General features: G+C 42.0%; 1 protein-coding gene across 3 annotated transcripts in view; it reads right to left on the bottom strand.

Moving 5' to 3' along the window:
• Positions 1 to 14,171, bottom strand: part of asic2 (acid-sensing (proton-gated) ion channel 2) — a gene marked incomplete at its 5' end in the record, with an annotated part of 387,423 nt that overhangs the window by 38,194 nt on the left and 335,058 nt on the right. For all 3 annotated transcript variants that reach the window (XM_080776171.1, XM_080776169.1, XM_080776170.1), the window contains one exon: positions 8,670 to 8,820. In XM_080776171.1, the coding sequence (XP_080632297.1) occupies positions 8,670 to 8,820 (151 nt within the window). The remainder of the gene's footprint in view (positions 1 to 8,669; positions 8,821 to 14,171) is intronic.

The raw sequence follows: 14,171 nt of genomic DNA, 5'->3' as shown, positions 1-14,171 counted from the left end.
CTAAGGCAGTAAATAACACACCAGTGTTGGGGAGGTGCTGGCCTAAGGCAGTAAATAAGTACAAAAGAGAAAAAGGCCGCGCACACGTAGCCACGAGGCTGTATATTCATTGACAAGAATCCAACGTTTCCGACCTAGGAGGTCTTATTCAGGGAATGAGATTTCTCAATTTTGAAATAATGCAAAGCTGTATTTAAGCCCATGCCCTCGGAAAGTGCCCACCTTTTTTGGCTAGTGGTCCAAATGATTTGGCATCAATCAATCAATCAATCAATCACATGACACACTTAGGTTTTGTCATATGGCCTATCAGTAAAATAAATAAGTAGCACCTCATTCTTTTGCTGATGTAAGAATAATCTTTCAAAACATTTCATCATAATAACTGAGTTGCAGTTTAAGTTAGAACCAGAAAGGGGGAAGTTATACAAAGTCAGCTGGAGAGAGAGAAAACGTCAAGCTTCAAAATATTGTTCTAGAGTCAGTGAATGCATGTGAGCTGCACCTTTCGCCCCGAAAACGAGTTTGACAACCTCCTTCTCTCCTCCGTCTAGACTAGACGGAGATGGAACAGGAGCAGGAGAGCAGTGCAACTACAGGAGAAAAGAAGAGTGAAGATGAGGACAGTCCAGCAGAGAAAGGAGGAAGGAGGAGGCAGACATGGAGGAAAGAGTCCGAGTCTGAGGGGACGGGCTGAAGAGAAGTGGAGGGGAGACATGCTAAGACGTTCTCCCAGAAACAGGAGAGTGAGAAAGAAACTGATGAGGCGACTACTACAACCAACACTTCCAACAGAGTTTCATTCAGTTACGACATGACCTGAAGATACACCAGCGTATCCACGGAGAACGACCTTCCCGTTGTAAACAGCGTGACAAGAGTTTAATTCAGTTAGTCTGAATACACACGTGACCACACTGGAGAAAGACCTTTCCATTGTAAACACTGTGACAAAGAGTTTCATTCACTTAGGTAGTCTGAATAGAGACCCGTGTATACGCGATGCCGATTAACCTTTTCATCTGTGCTCCGAGCAGCACTTAATAAATACAAGCAAAGGAAGATGTGAGTGCTTTCACCAGTTTCACATTCAAACCATAGCCTTGGAGACCACAGACAAAGCATAGCTGCCAGTCTCTTTCAGACTACAGTCCATGTGAAACCTATTATTTCTAAGAAAGTGATGTAGGAATTGAGCTACTGTACTGTGTGATCTATGTCATAGGTCAGTCAGGTGGAGGTCTGTGATGTGGTACAGTATGTGGTCAGAATATAGCAGTGTGCACTTCATTGTCTCCACCAGGCCGAAGGCATGGGTAGGAGAGTATGTTTTGCACTCCGTCCGTGTCTGTGTGCGTGTGTCCGTCCGTCCGTCCGTCCTTCCATCCGTCCGTTACCAGCTAATCGTGAACGCATGCAATGATAGTCAACGGCAGCGCGTTCATGTGTTTGGGCCCAATCCATCGCAGAATGCACTCTGTTCCTACTCGGAAGGAGGAGTGAAATCGCCTCATGCGCTTTAGAGCAACTTAATGCAAGTGGATGGGAGGAGAGCTCGGGTGCCGTCTCTATTCATATATACTCTAAGGGTACACCACACAGTCAAAGGGCTTATTCTAAAGGATGATTCATGTTTGACGTACAGTATATGGTACTGTATGGTGGTTGCCTTTAATGATTCCATATGTTCCACTCCGTTCTAGAGAGCGTCGCAAGCAACACCATATGAAATAGTTATCTGTCCTTTGTGGTTGATGGCTTGGCTTAATTACTACAATGAAACTGCATGAGGATCTTGTTAATTATTCATTATTGTATTATAGTTGGTGACTGAAATGAAGAACAGAGAAGTGATGATCTGTGCAATTGCTACAGTATATAATGAGGAAATCAAGGCAGACATAACAGACCATTCTGTCTTGTAAAGCAAAATTGCACCGCTGACGAGGAACAGCATTTCTGTATATTCACCTTCCATTCCCATTGATTTTCCAATCTCAAATAATAGTTTATTCTATTTGCTGGTCCGCATAATCCCTACGTTGACATCGAGGTGTCAATACCTCCCCACAACTTCAGAATGTCCTTAAAGGGACACTTCACCCTTTTTGCAAAAAAATATATGTTAATGACGTTTAGAAGCTTTAGATCACTTTCCTGGGGGTATTTATGTGTGTACACTGTCATGGACACTGGTCTCTTTACCTTCCTGGACTACAATTCCCATAATTCTTTGGTGCACTGCGCTCCTCCTTGTGGATAGGGGGGAGAGCTGTCTTACTGAGACAACATGTAGTCCAGGAAGGAAGTGAGCCCAGTGACAACAGGCTCACTGCTACAATCTAAAACCACATATTACACACATAAATACCCCCAGGAAAGTGATCTAAAGCTTCTAAACGTCATTAACATATATTTTTTTGCAAAAAGGGTGAAGTGTCCCTTTAATACAGCTCTCAGCTAATCATAACAATGAAACAATAAGGTAAGAAAGACGACGCCATTGATGTGACCAGTGGCATGGCATGACGCCTGCATAGTAAGGTTGACTTCCACAACTTTCACTTTGCATCTCATGTATCTATCTACATGGGTTTGTCTACTGTACTGCATTTACAGTTCTGTATGAACTGTATGCATACGTCACTCAAAGCTCACGCCGCTATAAGAGCATAACGTCACAAAACAGAAAGGGGAATTAAGGAACAGTGTGAAAGTTGTATTGATGTGCATGCTCTGTTTTAGCAAATATATATAGTTATACCAACATTGTTTTGGTGAAGCCGTTTTGTACTTTTACGTCAATAATGTATTTTCCATTTGGCCCATAGGAGACCACATACAGTATGTCACCACATTACTTGGTACGGCCACCGCATCAATATGGGAAAGATGCCATCTGGATTCACTGTGTTGTTCAGTTTTGTCCTCAAACAGCACCATTTAATTAGGCCAGAGATTGGACAGGGAGCCTAATGGTACAACGTGTACCCATGGTGGTTAATTGCGTCTAACCAGATCTCAAGGCCCTTTTTATGTCAAAGCAAATTCAGTTATCTGCCATTGTCTTCCTAATTTGAAATGATTGTTTTGAAAACAGCCCAGGGGGTATTTAAAAGATGCATATACTGTATATTAATAGTAGCAGTACAGCATCTCCAGCTCCCACAAGCCTCCCGGACAATCGCCACCGCAGCAGTCGCACAACTCAATGTCTAAAAGCCCTCGTCCACAGCTGCACCAGAACCGGCTCGAACCGGCTCGCACCGTCCCCAAGAGAAGCCAGGCAGAGTCCAGCCCCACGCCCCAGAGTTTCTCCAATCTTCAATCAAGAGAAGCCAGGCAGAGTCCAGCCCCAATTAAGCCCCAGAGTTTCTCCAATCTTCAATCAGGAGAAGCCAGGCAGAGTCCAGCCCCAATTAAGCCCCAGAGTTTCTCCAATCTTCCCAGCCATGGAGGCGGGGAACGCCGTAGGCGCCATGAGGCCTCTCCAGCGGCCCAGCGCGATTGGCCGCATCTGCCCTCGCCCCCCGCTCGACCTCGGCGCCATTTTGAGCCTCGTCAACGGAACAAAACAAAACAACAATACCATACAAACGAGAGAGAGAGAAACATTGTGGAAAAAGGAGGCCTCCGTATGCTGCACTGAGAGTTCTGTGGGAGCTCCAATGCTTCCGCCCTGTCTGTGACCCGGAAGCGTAACGGAGAAGCTTTTTAGAAAATGCTTCCTCCTCCTTGCAATAAGGGAAAATTAGTTAATGTGTGGAAAAATCTGAAAAAAAGGGAAAAAAAGCTTAGTACTAGCTAATGTGTTCATAAAGGTGTACACCATACTATCGCCTATCAATCTGTTACAATTTGTTTCCCTTGGGAAACTTTGTGACAGCTGCTGAAAGTTGGGGTACCATAAAGCAAAAATGCCAAAACGTCATTATGCTTTAAGTAGCATGTGACGTGTCAAACTAGGGTTTGACACGTCGGCATTCGTTTTGCACAAAAAAACACTCCTTGGGCTAAATTCGGCCATAACCACTTGTGCTGACCTAGTCGTTACATTTGTGATGATTGTTATGGCCCCTTATTTTTGATGGAATCCTTTTAGAACACCTGTGTTCATGACAGCTGCATGCTGCAGCAAGGCTGTCAGTTTGTCAAGTTTGAATTAATCCAAATAAAAAATTAGTTTGAAGTAATACAAACTTTTTATGTAATCAGAATAAATTATAAACACACCCATCCACCCATGCCTTTTCATAATTACAAGCAATCCCAAAACAATTATTGTCAGTTTGGATTTCTGTAACTGTAAATTGCCTCTGGAGCACCTGAGAATGAAAGAGAGAGAGACCTGCGTGCCTCATGTAGCTATAGTACAATTATTGACAATAATCTTCAGCTTGCAGCTGCATATTACACGGAATACATGCATAGTAAAATCCACTCGCATGGTGAATTTGACATGCTTGAAAAGATGCAATTTTTAAAAATAATAATACAAAAATAAATAAAAATAACTTCCACTTTCTTTTCACATGAAAAAAACATGCTTTGATTTAATATATGTAGTTAATATTTTAACCATGTAATCAATAATGGTGGATTTATAAAATAATTAATACAATACTTAATATGATTTGAGGGTACATTTTAACTATTTAATTTAGTTCAACACATCCCCAGTAATTTTATCTTGTTCTTCCATCAGTCTAAAACAAAAGTAGCAGCTCCTCTCCGTATTCTTTTAGAACTAGAAATGTAACTAAATGTAACAAAGGGGCTTGTGTTCATTAAATTCCGGCCAGAACCGTGTGCCAGAAAACACTGCACTTTGAGCTCAAGGTGTGAAAGAACTTTGCTGGAGGCAGGCAACTCTCTATCGTAACATCTTACATTCTGCTGTCTTTTTTTTCTGTTTTAACTTGATTTCATGGTTCATTTATTTCCATTTGGATTCAACACGACAGGAGAAGCAAGCAAAGTTTCAGTGCTACAATTTAAGTTTGCTTTGGATAAGTATTTTCTGTGCTAAAGCGCACGTAATGGATCAAAGGGTAACGCTGGTCCTCTCCTCTCTTGCACGCAATATTATGAAGTCTGACGGCTATATATAAATATGATGAACGTGCTTTCTATTCACTTCGGCGTCTGGAAGATTTGGGCGATACCTTTCTCAGATCATGCTTCGGTAGAGTTAAGCCTGGTGATTAAGTCGAGTGGAACTAGGATAAATAAGAGGAGATTAAATGCGTTTCTGCATCGGTACTCTACTTATTTTAATATCGCTTGGGAAAGCTACTTTAACCCATTTTGGGCGGGAACCCCTTTTGGTGTTAGCATTATGTTATGCTTTAGCTATTGAAAAATAGCAGATCTACAAGCTCATAGCGCGCCACCGAGTGGCGCGCTACGAGCTTGTATAGGTCTGCTATTTTTGAAAAGTCGTCAGGATGTAGAAGACATTTTTAGAATCTGATCTCAGGTCAAAATGGGTTAAGAATTTTAATCATATAATATTGGCTCAACGGAGAGACATGGGATGGTGTAAGAAGATTCAAAGTTGTAAACAAAGGGCAAGATAATTTTCGTTCTGAAAGACTGGACCAGCATGATAATGAAATAGCTTGATTCTAAAAAAAAAAATCACACACTTGTGAACTGAGTGGTGCAATCCCCCCCCCCCTCTCTCTCTCTGTTTCTGGCGCCTCCTACTGGTATAAATAAGTAACATACTCGTGCTCATTTACACAGGTACTATACACACATACACAGGTACATGGACATTGCTGGTTGTAGAAGTGGTTGCACCACTCAAAAAGGGAAAAAAAGAGAGGGATGCCATAATTGTACAGTAACAACCGGTTCAAATAAAACTGACTTGACATATCAGCTAAATTCTTACAATAAGAAGCCCCTCTGCTTTCCTCTGCCCTGGAAACGATGCGTTGCGAGAGTGCGATCTAGCCAACATCAACTCGGAACTCCTGAATCGCTGACCTCCACACTCTCCTATCTGGCATCAGAGTATTTTGCTCTAGTGTTGTTAGCCAGCGCTCGTGCCGCAGTGCATCTACGTAGGTGGTGCACTTCTTCCCTTTCCTGGCTTTGACCTGGGTTGGCTCCCACAGTGTCAGTTTGCTTGCCAATATAGTTGCGAGACGCAGTGCCCTGCATGCTAACCTCATCCTTCTCTCTCTGACTTTGCTGCTATTTGTTTAAAAACAAGCTTTATACCCTTTATGACATGCATATCACGACGCGCGACGTGCCATAGCTCCGTTTACACAATGCTGTATACCGCCGGGCTCCAACTGTATATACAGAACTTTCCCCATTTTCAACAGTTTTTATTATATTTTGACACTTGGGCGTTAGCTCCTAATAAAGCTCCTTTGAATTGAATTGAATTGCATTTATTTTGTCTGTGACCTGTGGTACTGTAGGTACCCGTAGTAGAGGATGAATGAATGAATCTGTCTTCAAATAAAGACCTTCCTGTCATAGGAAGGTCTCCTATGGTGTCCCCAGCCCATGTGTAAATAACCAGGATTAGATGGTATTCTAGTATTATAATAACGTTGATATAGTAGCCCCTATGGCCGAAGTGTTGACAGAGGGTCGGTGGCGACAAACATCCAATAATGCAGTAATCTCTGTAGGCCTACGGTTGAAAAGAAAATACCAGTTTTGAAAACATACATTGCAAGATATTGTCTAAGGTACAATGAGAATTGAGAAAGTTCTACCAAAAGTCACTAATGATAGCCAGGTAAAGCCCATCACACACCGGGTGCGCAGCGACGCAAATAGAACAGTGGTGTATCGGAGCGTCAGGCGAGGTTAATGTGCGATAGGTTAATTGAAAATAACGGAGGCGGCTGTTTTGACGTGCGGTGTTCGCAGACCGTGTGTGTGTAGCCCTTAAGTATTACTAAAGGCAGATAATGACCTGACAATCACAGGCAAGCACTCTCTATCTTCTTATGTGGTTAAATCATGAAGATGTTCATGTTGCCGCTTTCTCAATCGCTTCCCATTATACTTTTAAAGTGTTTGATAGGATGACGTGCAGATATCTCATGTGCAGTATACTATTACTTACTATGCAGGCATTGGCTTTGGGGCAGGATTCATGAAATGGGTTACGGCATAGGCTACTATATTCAGCAAGGCGGGCATGACATTCGTATAAAGGTCATCTTTACGTTGTCTCTGTGGAATCACTGGCAGTTTCAATCAGAAATGATTAGAGAATGTAGGGAGTCAGTGCAGGCGGGAAGCAGGGAGCATAATCAGTTTGTATAACATTTGGTAACCCCAGCTTCCTCTAGTCCAGCTGTCATGGGCATTGTGGAGAGGTTTTTAGTTTTTTTACATTTACAAAATCAATTAGCGTATTTAAATTTGAATTGCTACCACCACCAAGGATTAAATATCAAGGCATAAAAAAAATTGATTACAGATTTTCAGTATATTGACAAATTAATTATAAATCCAATGCACCAAAATATAATGGCTTTGCCAAGTATAAAATGTAAATTATATATTGCTGTGGGGAAAAGATAAATACATTTATAATGATGGAGTCTTCAAAGATTAACTATATCTCTATGATGATTGCTTAAAGTTTTAAGTAGTATAATGACTACCTCATTATACTACTTAAAACTTTAAGCAATCATGATTCATTAGAGATTAGATGTGGAATGGAAGAAACCCTGAATTACTCCGTTTAAGCCGTTTTTCACGAGTTAGGGACGACGAAATACAGAACTATACAATACTGCGCTTGCAATTGCTTAACTATGCAAACAGTGGAGGATGAATGGAGATCCAGATGGAGATATTTGTCTCCCTTTACTGAATTTTCCTCTCAGAATCAATAGAGGTCTACAGGATCTAACAGGTATAATCTATGACTTCAGCATTCACTGGAGGCTTGCAACAAAGTCAGTTTGGCCCGTCTCAATACAAACAAGGCTATCTGCATGGGGAAATCATACGATTAAGATCATAAATACGACTATGTTGCATATACAGTAAAGTTTTTTTGGGGGGGGGGTTTCGCATAAATGAAGGCCTATTTTGTACCTCGACTTGTGACAATGAAAATGGCCAATCTACAAGGTAGCAAAGGTTGCAATGAAAGCAACAAGATCAACTTCCCTGTGAAGGTCAAATGTTACACGGTAGTAGTCTTTCTAGTCTCTATACTCATCATCAGACAACAGACTTTGTAAGGCAGCTATAGTTACCACCGTGCTGGAAATACGGGCCAATGAAATAAAGAACCACTACTAGTGAGTGAGTGAGTGAGTATATAGTCTAGCGTGGCCAGACTGTTGCCTCTTTCTTCCGTCATACAGTCTGGAGAACGGAAGCTCTGATCATGAGTCAAATATAAAGCGGAAGCCTCCTCCCCACTTCAGTTTCATCTTTACAGCCACCGCGCTGCGAGCCTGTACATACAGTATGTATTTTTGAAAAATGTGGACAAAGATCTTGAAAACGTGTGAGAACTACTGATTTAGAAGGCATTTAGAAAGAATCGGTTAAAAGTGATGGCTTTGTAGCGGACAAGGTTTCCACCTGACAGACTCTAGTGAAGACAGAGTGGTAGTACTAGCACTGTAAGTGGACGGCGCTCAGAGTGGTGTCAGGCTATGGCTCACCTGTGTCGCCCCACACGGGTAAGTATTCATCCTGCTGGATGTCTAACATGATCTCCAGGCCGTTCCCTGTCCCTCCTTTCATGGTGGTTCGGAGTGACTTCCCTTCCTCGGCCGCATTGAACATGTAGCACTTCCCGTATCGGGTGAACACCTGCGAGGAGAGAGAGAGAGAGAGAGAGAGAGAGAGAACATGGTTAAGATTGGAAAATGGCAGGCTAACACTGGTGTGCGTCTTTATATCTCCACGGTGCGCACTTGTGCACATATTTTGGTTGCGAGCAAATCTCCCATGCCAAGAAGTCTCAAATAGTCTCTAGCTGCAGCCCCCTCTATTCTTAAGCTCAAAACAATAATACAAATAAAATGAAATAGGCCTATAGAAAAAAGGCAAACAATAACTGATCTAAAGCAGTGTGTTCTTTAGATCTTCTATTTTTGTTATTTTCAAAGGTTATTGACTTTTTTATGTTTTTTTTTGTTTTAGTTTAATGTTTTTTAGTTTTTCTTAAAAGTGAGGGTACTGCCAGTGCCAGGCTGCCAGCCCACCACATAAAAGTGGTGGGCTGCAATGTGCAGGCTGCAATGTGCATTCGTATGATAATTGCAAACTCCAGGAGGAAATAAACATGAACTCAGCCAGGTGTTTCACATTTTATGTTCAGTCATTATGCTGTCCCTTTTTTTGGCTTTGGTATAGCAATTCCCCACTGGTGAAAATAAATAAATAAAGATGAAACATTTTACTGTGCATGTATATTTGTTTGACTTGTGGGCTTTTCTGGAGTGGGAGAAGACAGGGAAAAGTCTTATTTCTTATTTCATAGTAATTGGCCCATGTATCTCTCCCAGTCCCAGTCTCCCAGTCCCCCTGTGCTCACTGCTCACGCACGCACAGACGCACACATGCAAGCACGCACCACGCACCACACGATGGAGAGGGACTTAATTTGTGACGGACAGCTCCGGTAATAAAACACAGCCTCTTCCTTCTTCACCTGTTCTGTCATTTCCCCTAGCTGGGCCCCTGGCCTTCATATGGGCTCAAAGTTGAATCCCCGTCCAAAAAGAACAGAGTAGAACGTGGAAAAATAACCTGAGGCAATTTCCCATGTTATCACTTAAAAAGCTCTGTTCGTTGTACCATCACCACTAGTTCCAGAGGACCAGAGGACCGTAGGAAATGTTCCACTCCACTCCACTCGACGCTGCAGTGTACTGGTTCAAGCTTCCGTTCATTTTAACAGTATGCTAAATTGTGTGTGAAGGGCTGAAGGCAGATTTTTCTTTTTCTTTTTTTTACGGGTCCATTTCGTGACTGTCAGAGTCAGATTAACATTCTGGTGTGTGCAGTGCCATCAATTTGCAACCAACAGCTGCCAAAAAGGAACACTTCAGAAAGGAACTGTTCACAAGTGGGTGCAACTTCTTCCAGGAGAAGCATGTGTGTGGCACATGAGAACATGCAAATGAGACGACAGTCATGGGGGTCCCTGTTCATGAATTCATAATCACCACGATAAACAGACTCCAGGGCCTCAATGGAAAGCTTTGAAAACAAAAACCCAAGAACGGATGGCTCGGAGAACTTTGAGATGGGACGTCATCAACTAGGATTAAAATGTGCACGACTGCACGCCACGTACTGTCATGGCATGTTTTTATTTTTTTGTGCCATATGCCATATCAACATTCAGTACAATTTGACACATCAAAATAAAATATTTCCAGCATATTTTGATTGTCCAAATACACAATGGCGTTTGTTTTAAACATTTCCTTTCACATCAGAACCTTGTATAATGACCACTAGACAATAACCAGCACCTATCTCCCAGACTCCCACCCCATCTTATTCATCGGTCAGAGTTTGGCATTTGATTGACTCTGCCTTATATGCTTGATCTATAAAAAAAAGGACCCTCATGTCTCAATGTGACGCTTAAGGATGTTCCGGTGATCAAATCAGATAGGCTGTGTGAAAAAGGGGAGGATTATGTGCAGGAGGTAATTAGCAAACGGATATATTTTGGTGATAAAGCCAGAGAGGCTATAGACTGAGGTGGTTTGGACATGTACAGAGGGAGGGAGGGATAGTGATTATATCTGTAGAAGGATGCTGCCTATAGCAGGAGGCCTAGAGCAAGACCAAAGAGGAGATCTATGGATGTAGTGAAAGAGGACATGAAGTTACAGTGGTTGGTGTGAGAGAAGAGCTGAGGCAGAGGACAGGGTGAGGTTGACACTAACACAAGTTACAGTGGTTGGTGTGAAAGAAGAGGAGGCAGAGGACAGGGTGGGGTTGACACTAACACAAGTTACAGTGGTTGGTGTGAAAGAAGAGGTCGCCCTATAGAGCGTCGCAGTCCCGCCCCCTCGAGAGACCCGGAAAATAAATCCCCGTTCATTTTCCTCATAGACTTTTCAGAAAAGTATTTATTTAAAGACGTTTACGCCGCGGACAAAGCCAACTCTTGTCGTGACAAATCATGACAACAAACGCAATTTTACAAAATAATTAGAAAGTAGATTGTTTTTCTTCTTTGTAATTATTTGTTTGGTCCAAAATATTGTGTGTGTTGTCATGATTTGTCACGACAAGAGTTGTCTTCGTACAGTACGACGCTTAAAAGGTCTTTAGATAAATACGTTTTGAAATGTCTATGGGAAAAATGCATTGGGATTCATTTACTGCGACGCTCTATAGTGCCCGCTGGTTTTCTAATTCCAGTTTTGTCTGCTATTTTTTGTTTTGTTTTATCACTTCCAATTTGATTATGTATCCTACCGGTATATGACTTCTCTCTCTCCTGGTTGGATGAAATTGGTATCCTGTACTGAAAATGTATTTTCTGTTTAAAGAGCTATACTAGAGACAAGGAGCCCCATGTCACCTAACAAATACCATATTATGTTAACATAATATCACTTCCACCACCTTTAAGACCGATGGTGTTCCATGACAAAAATACTTGATCTACAAGCTCACAACGCATTGCTATTGGACAACTTTCACCTACAAAGACATGCCCAAAATAATAGGGACGCCAGGCTGCAAACGCTGCATGTTTATTACCTGGCTCCCTCCTTTGGATTTGGCCGTCCTGCAGGTATTTCATTGGCATGATTGATTTCCAAGCCGATGCCATATTAAGTGTGGGCAGGTCGGATGAATACAGAATAAAATATCAGAGGTGTCTGGTTCATCCTCGTCCGCAACACCGACAGATATGGATCTTCATAACATAAATCCTTTGCTAAGAGGCCTCAGAAAAATGTGAAGCGAAGGAGGTAATACATATTCATGTGCCTATTATTATTGCTCCCCGTTTGAAGATACCTGGAACGAGACTGTGACCGCTGTATTTGTCAATTACACGCTGTGGAGTGACATGAAGGTCCATGCACGGCAGCAAGATAATTAACCCATTCTGACCTGAGATCAGATTCGTACGAGGTTTCCACTGGACACACACTGGTCTGATGAACCCATTCTGACCTGAGATCAGATTCTAAAAATGTCAGTCGCTCTTCGATTTAAAAAAAATAGCAGACCTACAAGCTCGTAGCGCGCCACTCGGTGGCGCGCTATGAGCTTGTAGATCTGCTATTTTTCAATAGCTAAAGCATAACATAATGCTACACCAAAATGGGTTCCCGGTCAGAATGGGTTAAGAGAACAACCATATGGCGGTTATTGCCATGCATCCATCCACCAATCCAACCGTCATTTCTCAATGTCACCCAATGGAGACGTGAAATCAGAATACCTCGTTAGCGCACTCGTGTCCACACACTAGCAGTGCTGCTACGCTGCTCAAGCCAAGTGTCTCCTAATGGAGCATATAGCATGAGCCTTATTTAAGCAGCTGGTCCAAAATGCTCCCAAGAACTACAGCAAGTAGTGCATTTAACCCTAAATAATGACTGGCACAGCCATTTCAGCATCTATGTATGCACATTGCATTATTTATGTTACATGTAATATGTAAAATGTATACAACATTTTCTCTATGCACTGTCCACCTACACTGTAAAGTCTGTCCTGAGCCTGTGTAAAGTCCACTTCTCTCTTTCTATACAGGTATGTCTGCCGATAAAACCATGGCTTTCTGGAGGACACTGCCAGACACTCTTTACCTCAACTTTTCTGTCAGCGCGGATGATGTCTGAGACACAGTTCGAGGCCCCCCTTGGCAGCACCTGGATGACAAAAGTGCTAACAAATCTTGACAATGTGCCTCTGCCATTCTGCAAACGGTTGGTCTCTGACCCGCGGTCTCTCGCCACCAACCCCCACCTTTCACACGCCTCCCTCTCTCTCTCTCTCTCTCTTTCCCCTCGCTCAATCTCTTTTTTATTATTATTATTATTGCTCTCCGTGCTCCCTATCTGCTGCCTCAGGTGAAGCTGTCAGAGAATGTAATGAGTTCTCAAGCCTCTCCAGAAAATGGAGATACCACTGCTGGAAACGCTTTTTGCCCCGACAAAATATGAAAGCGTGTAACGTCGAGGAGATACTCTCGTCGATGTTCATTTAGCAAGACAAAGTGCTCCTGTGAAACGGCGACATGCACTGACTGACTGCCTACTGTATGTCTTTTTAGTTACTTTCTGTCCATCAAACATCCTTTAAATAAAGACAAACTGTTTTTTCACAATATAAATACAAAAAATTTTTGTTCTTTTTTGCTCAGTCAAGTGTTTCGATGCTCATGTTCTGCAGCGCGAACAAAAGTACTTTGCTTTCCTAAAGGCAGACTGCTCCTATTCAGCAGCTACCGTGCGGTATAGCCCCAATAAAGAATACAAAGAATACATGAATTATATAATATTATTGAATACTATAAAACAAAGCTAAATGGATGTATACATTTAGTTAATTATATCTTGGAATCGATCTGAGCATGTGTTGTTGTTGTTAGGCACTGCTGCTTGCTACGCCCTCGCACTACCGCTGCAGAATATGCCCTTTAATGTTGCGGAATGCTGTGTCTACTTTATCTTAGAATTGCCCTTGTAATGCTGCAGACAGCTGTGTATATTGCAGTGTATATATGAATGTTTAGAGTTTAATGACACATTTATTTTCACCAAGTAAAGTTTTCTTTCTTGCTAGTAACGAGTTGTTTGCATTCGATTGCTTCGAGAATTCTACAAAATTACAACTCATTTTCCACTAGCTTGTCTTTACTTTGTTGCATTCTATATGCTTAACAGTATCTCTTTTCAGATCTATCACTGAATCTTAATTTGTTGCATTCTATATGTACAGCATATCCTTAATATCCTACACTAAAGCAGGGACGTGCTGGGTGACTATCCCTTCAGATCTATCGCTGATATCTTTAAGTGTTGATAATTGCTTAACTACAAACACTATAGTCCATATACCGCCCGGGGGTTATGCACGCTCAACATTATGCTGTGTACATGCATTGCATTGGAATTGCTTCACGTCCATAAAGAACCTTTATTGATGTTTTCAAATCGGTTTTCAGCGCT

Source organism: Protomyctophum bolini (genome assembly GCF_963924005.1).
Source record: "Protomyctophum bolini genome assembly, chromosome: 11".
NCBI lineage: Eukaryota > Metazoa > Chordata > Actinopteri > Myctophiformes > Myctophidae > Protomyctophum > Protomyctophum bolini.
The sequence above is the reverse complement of the archived record's forward strand: the minus strand, read 5'-3'. Positions and strand labels throughout refer to the sequence as shown.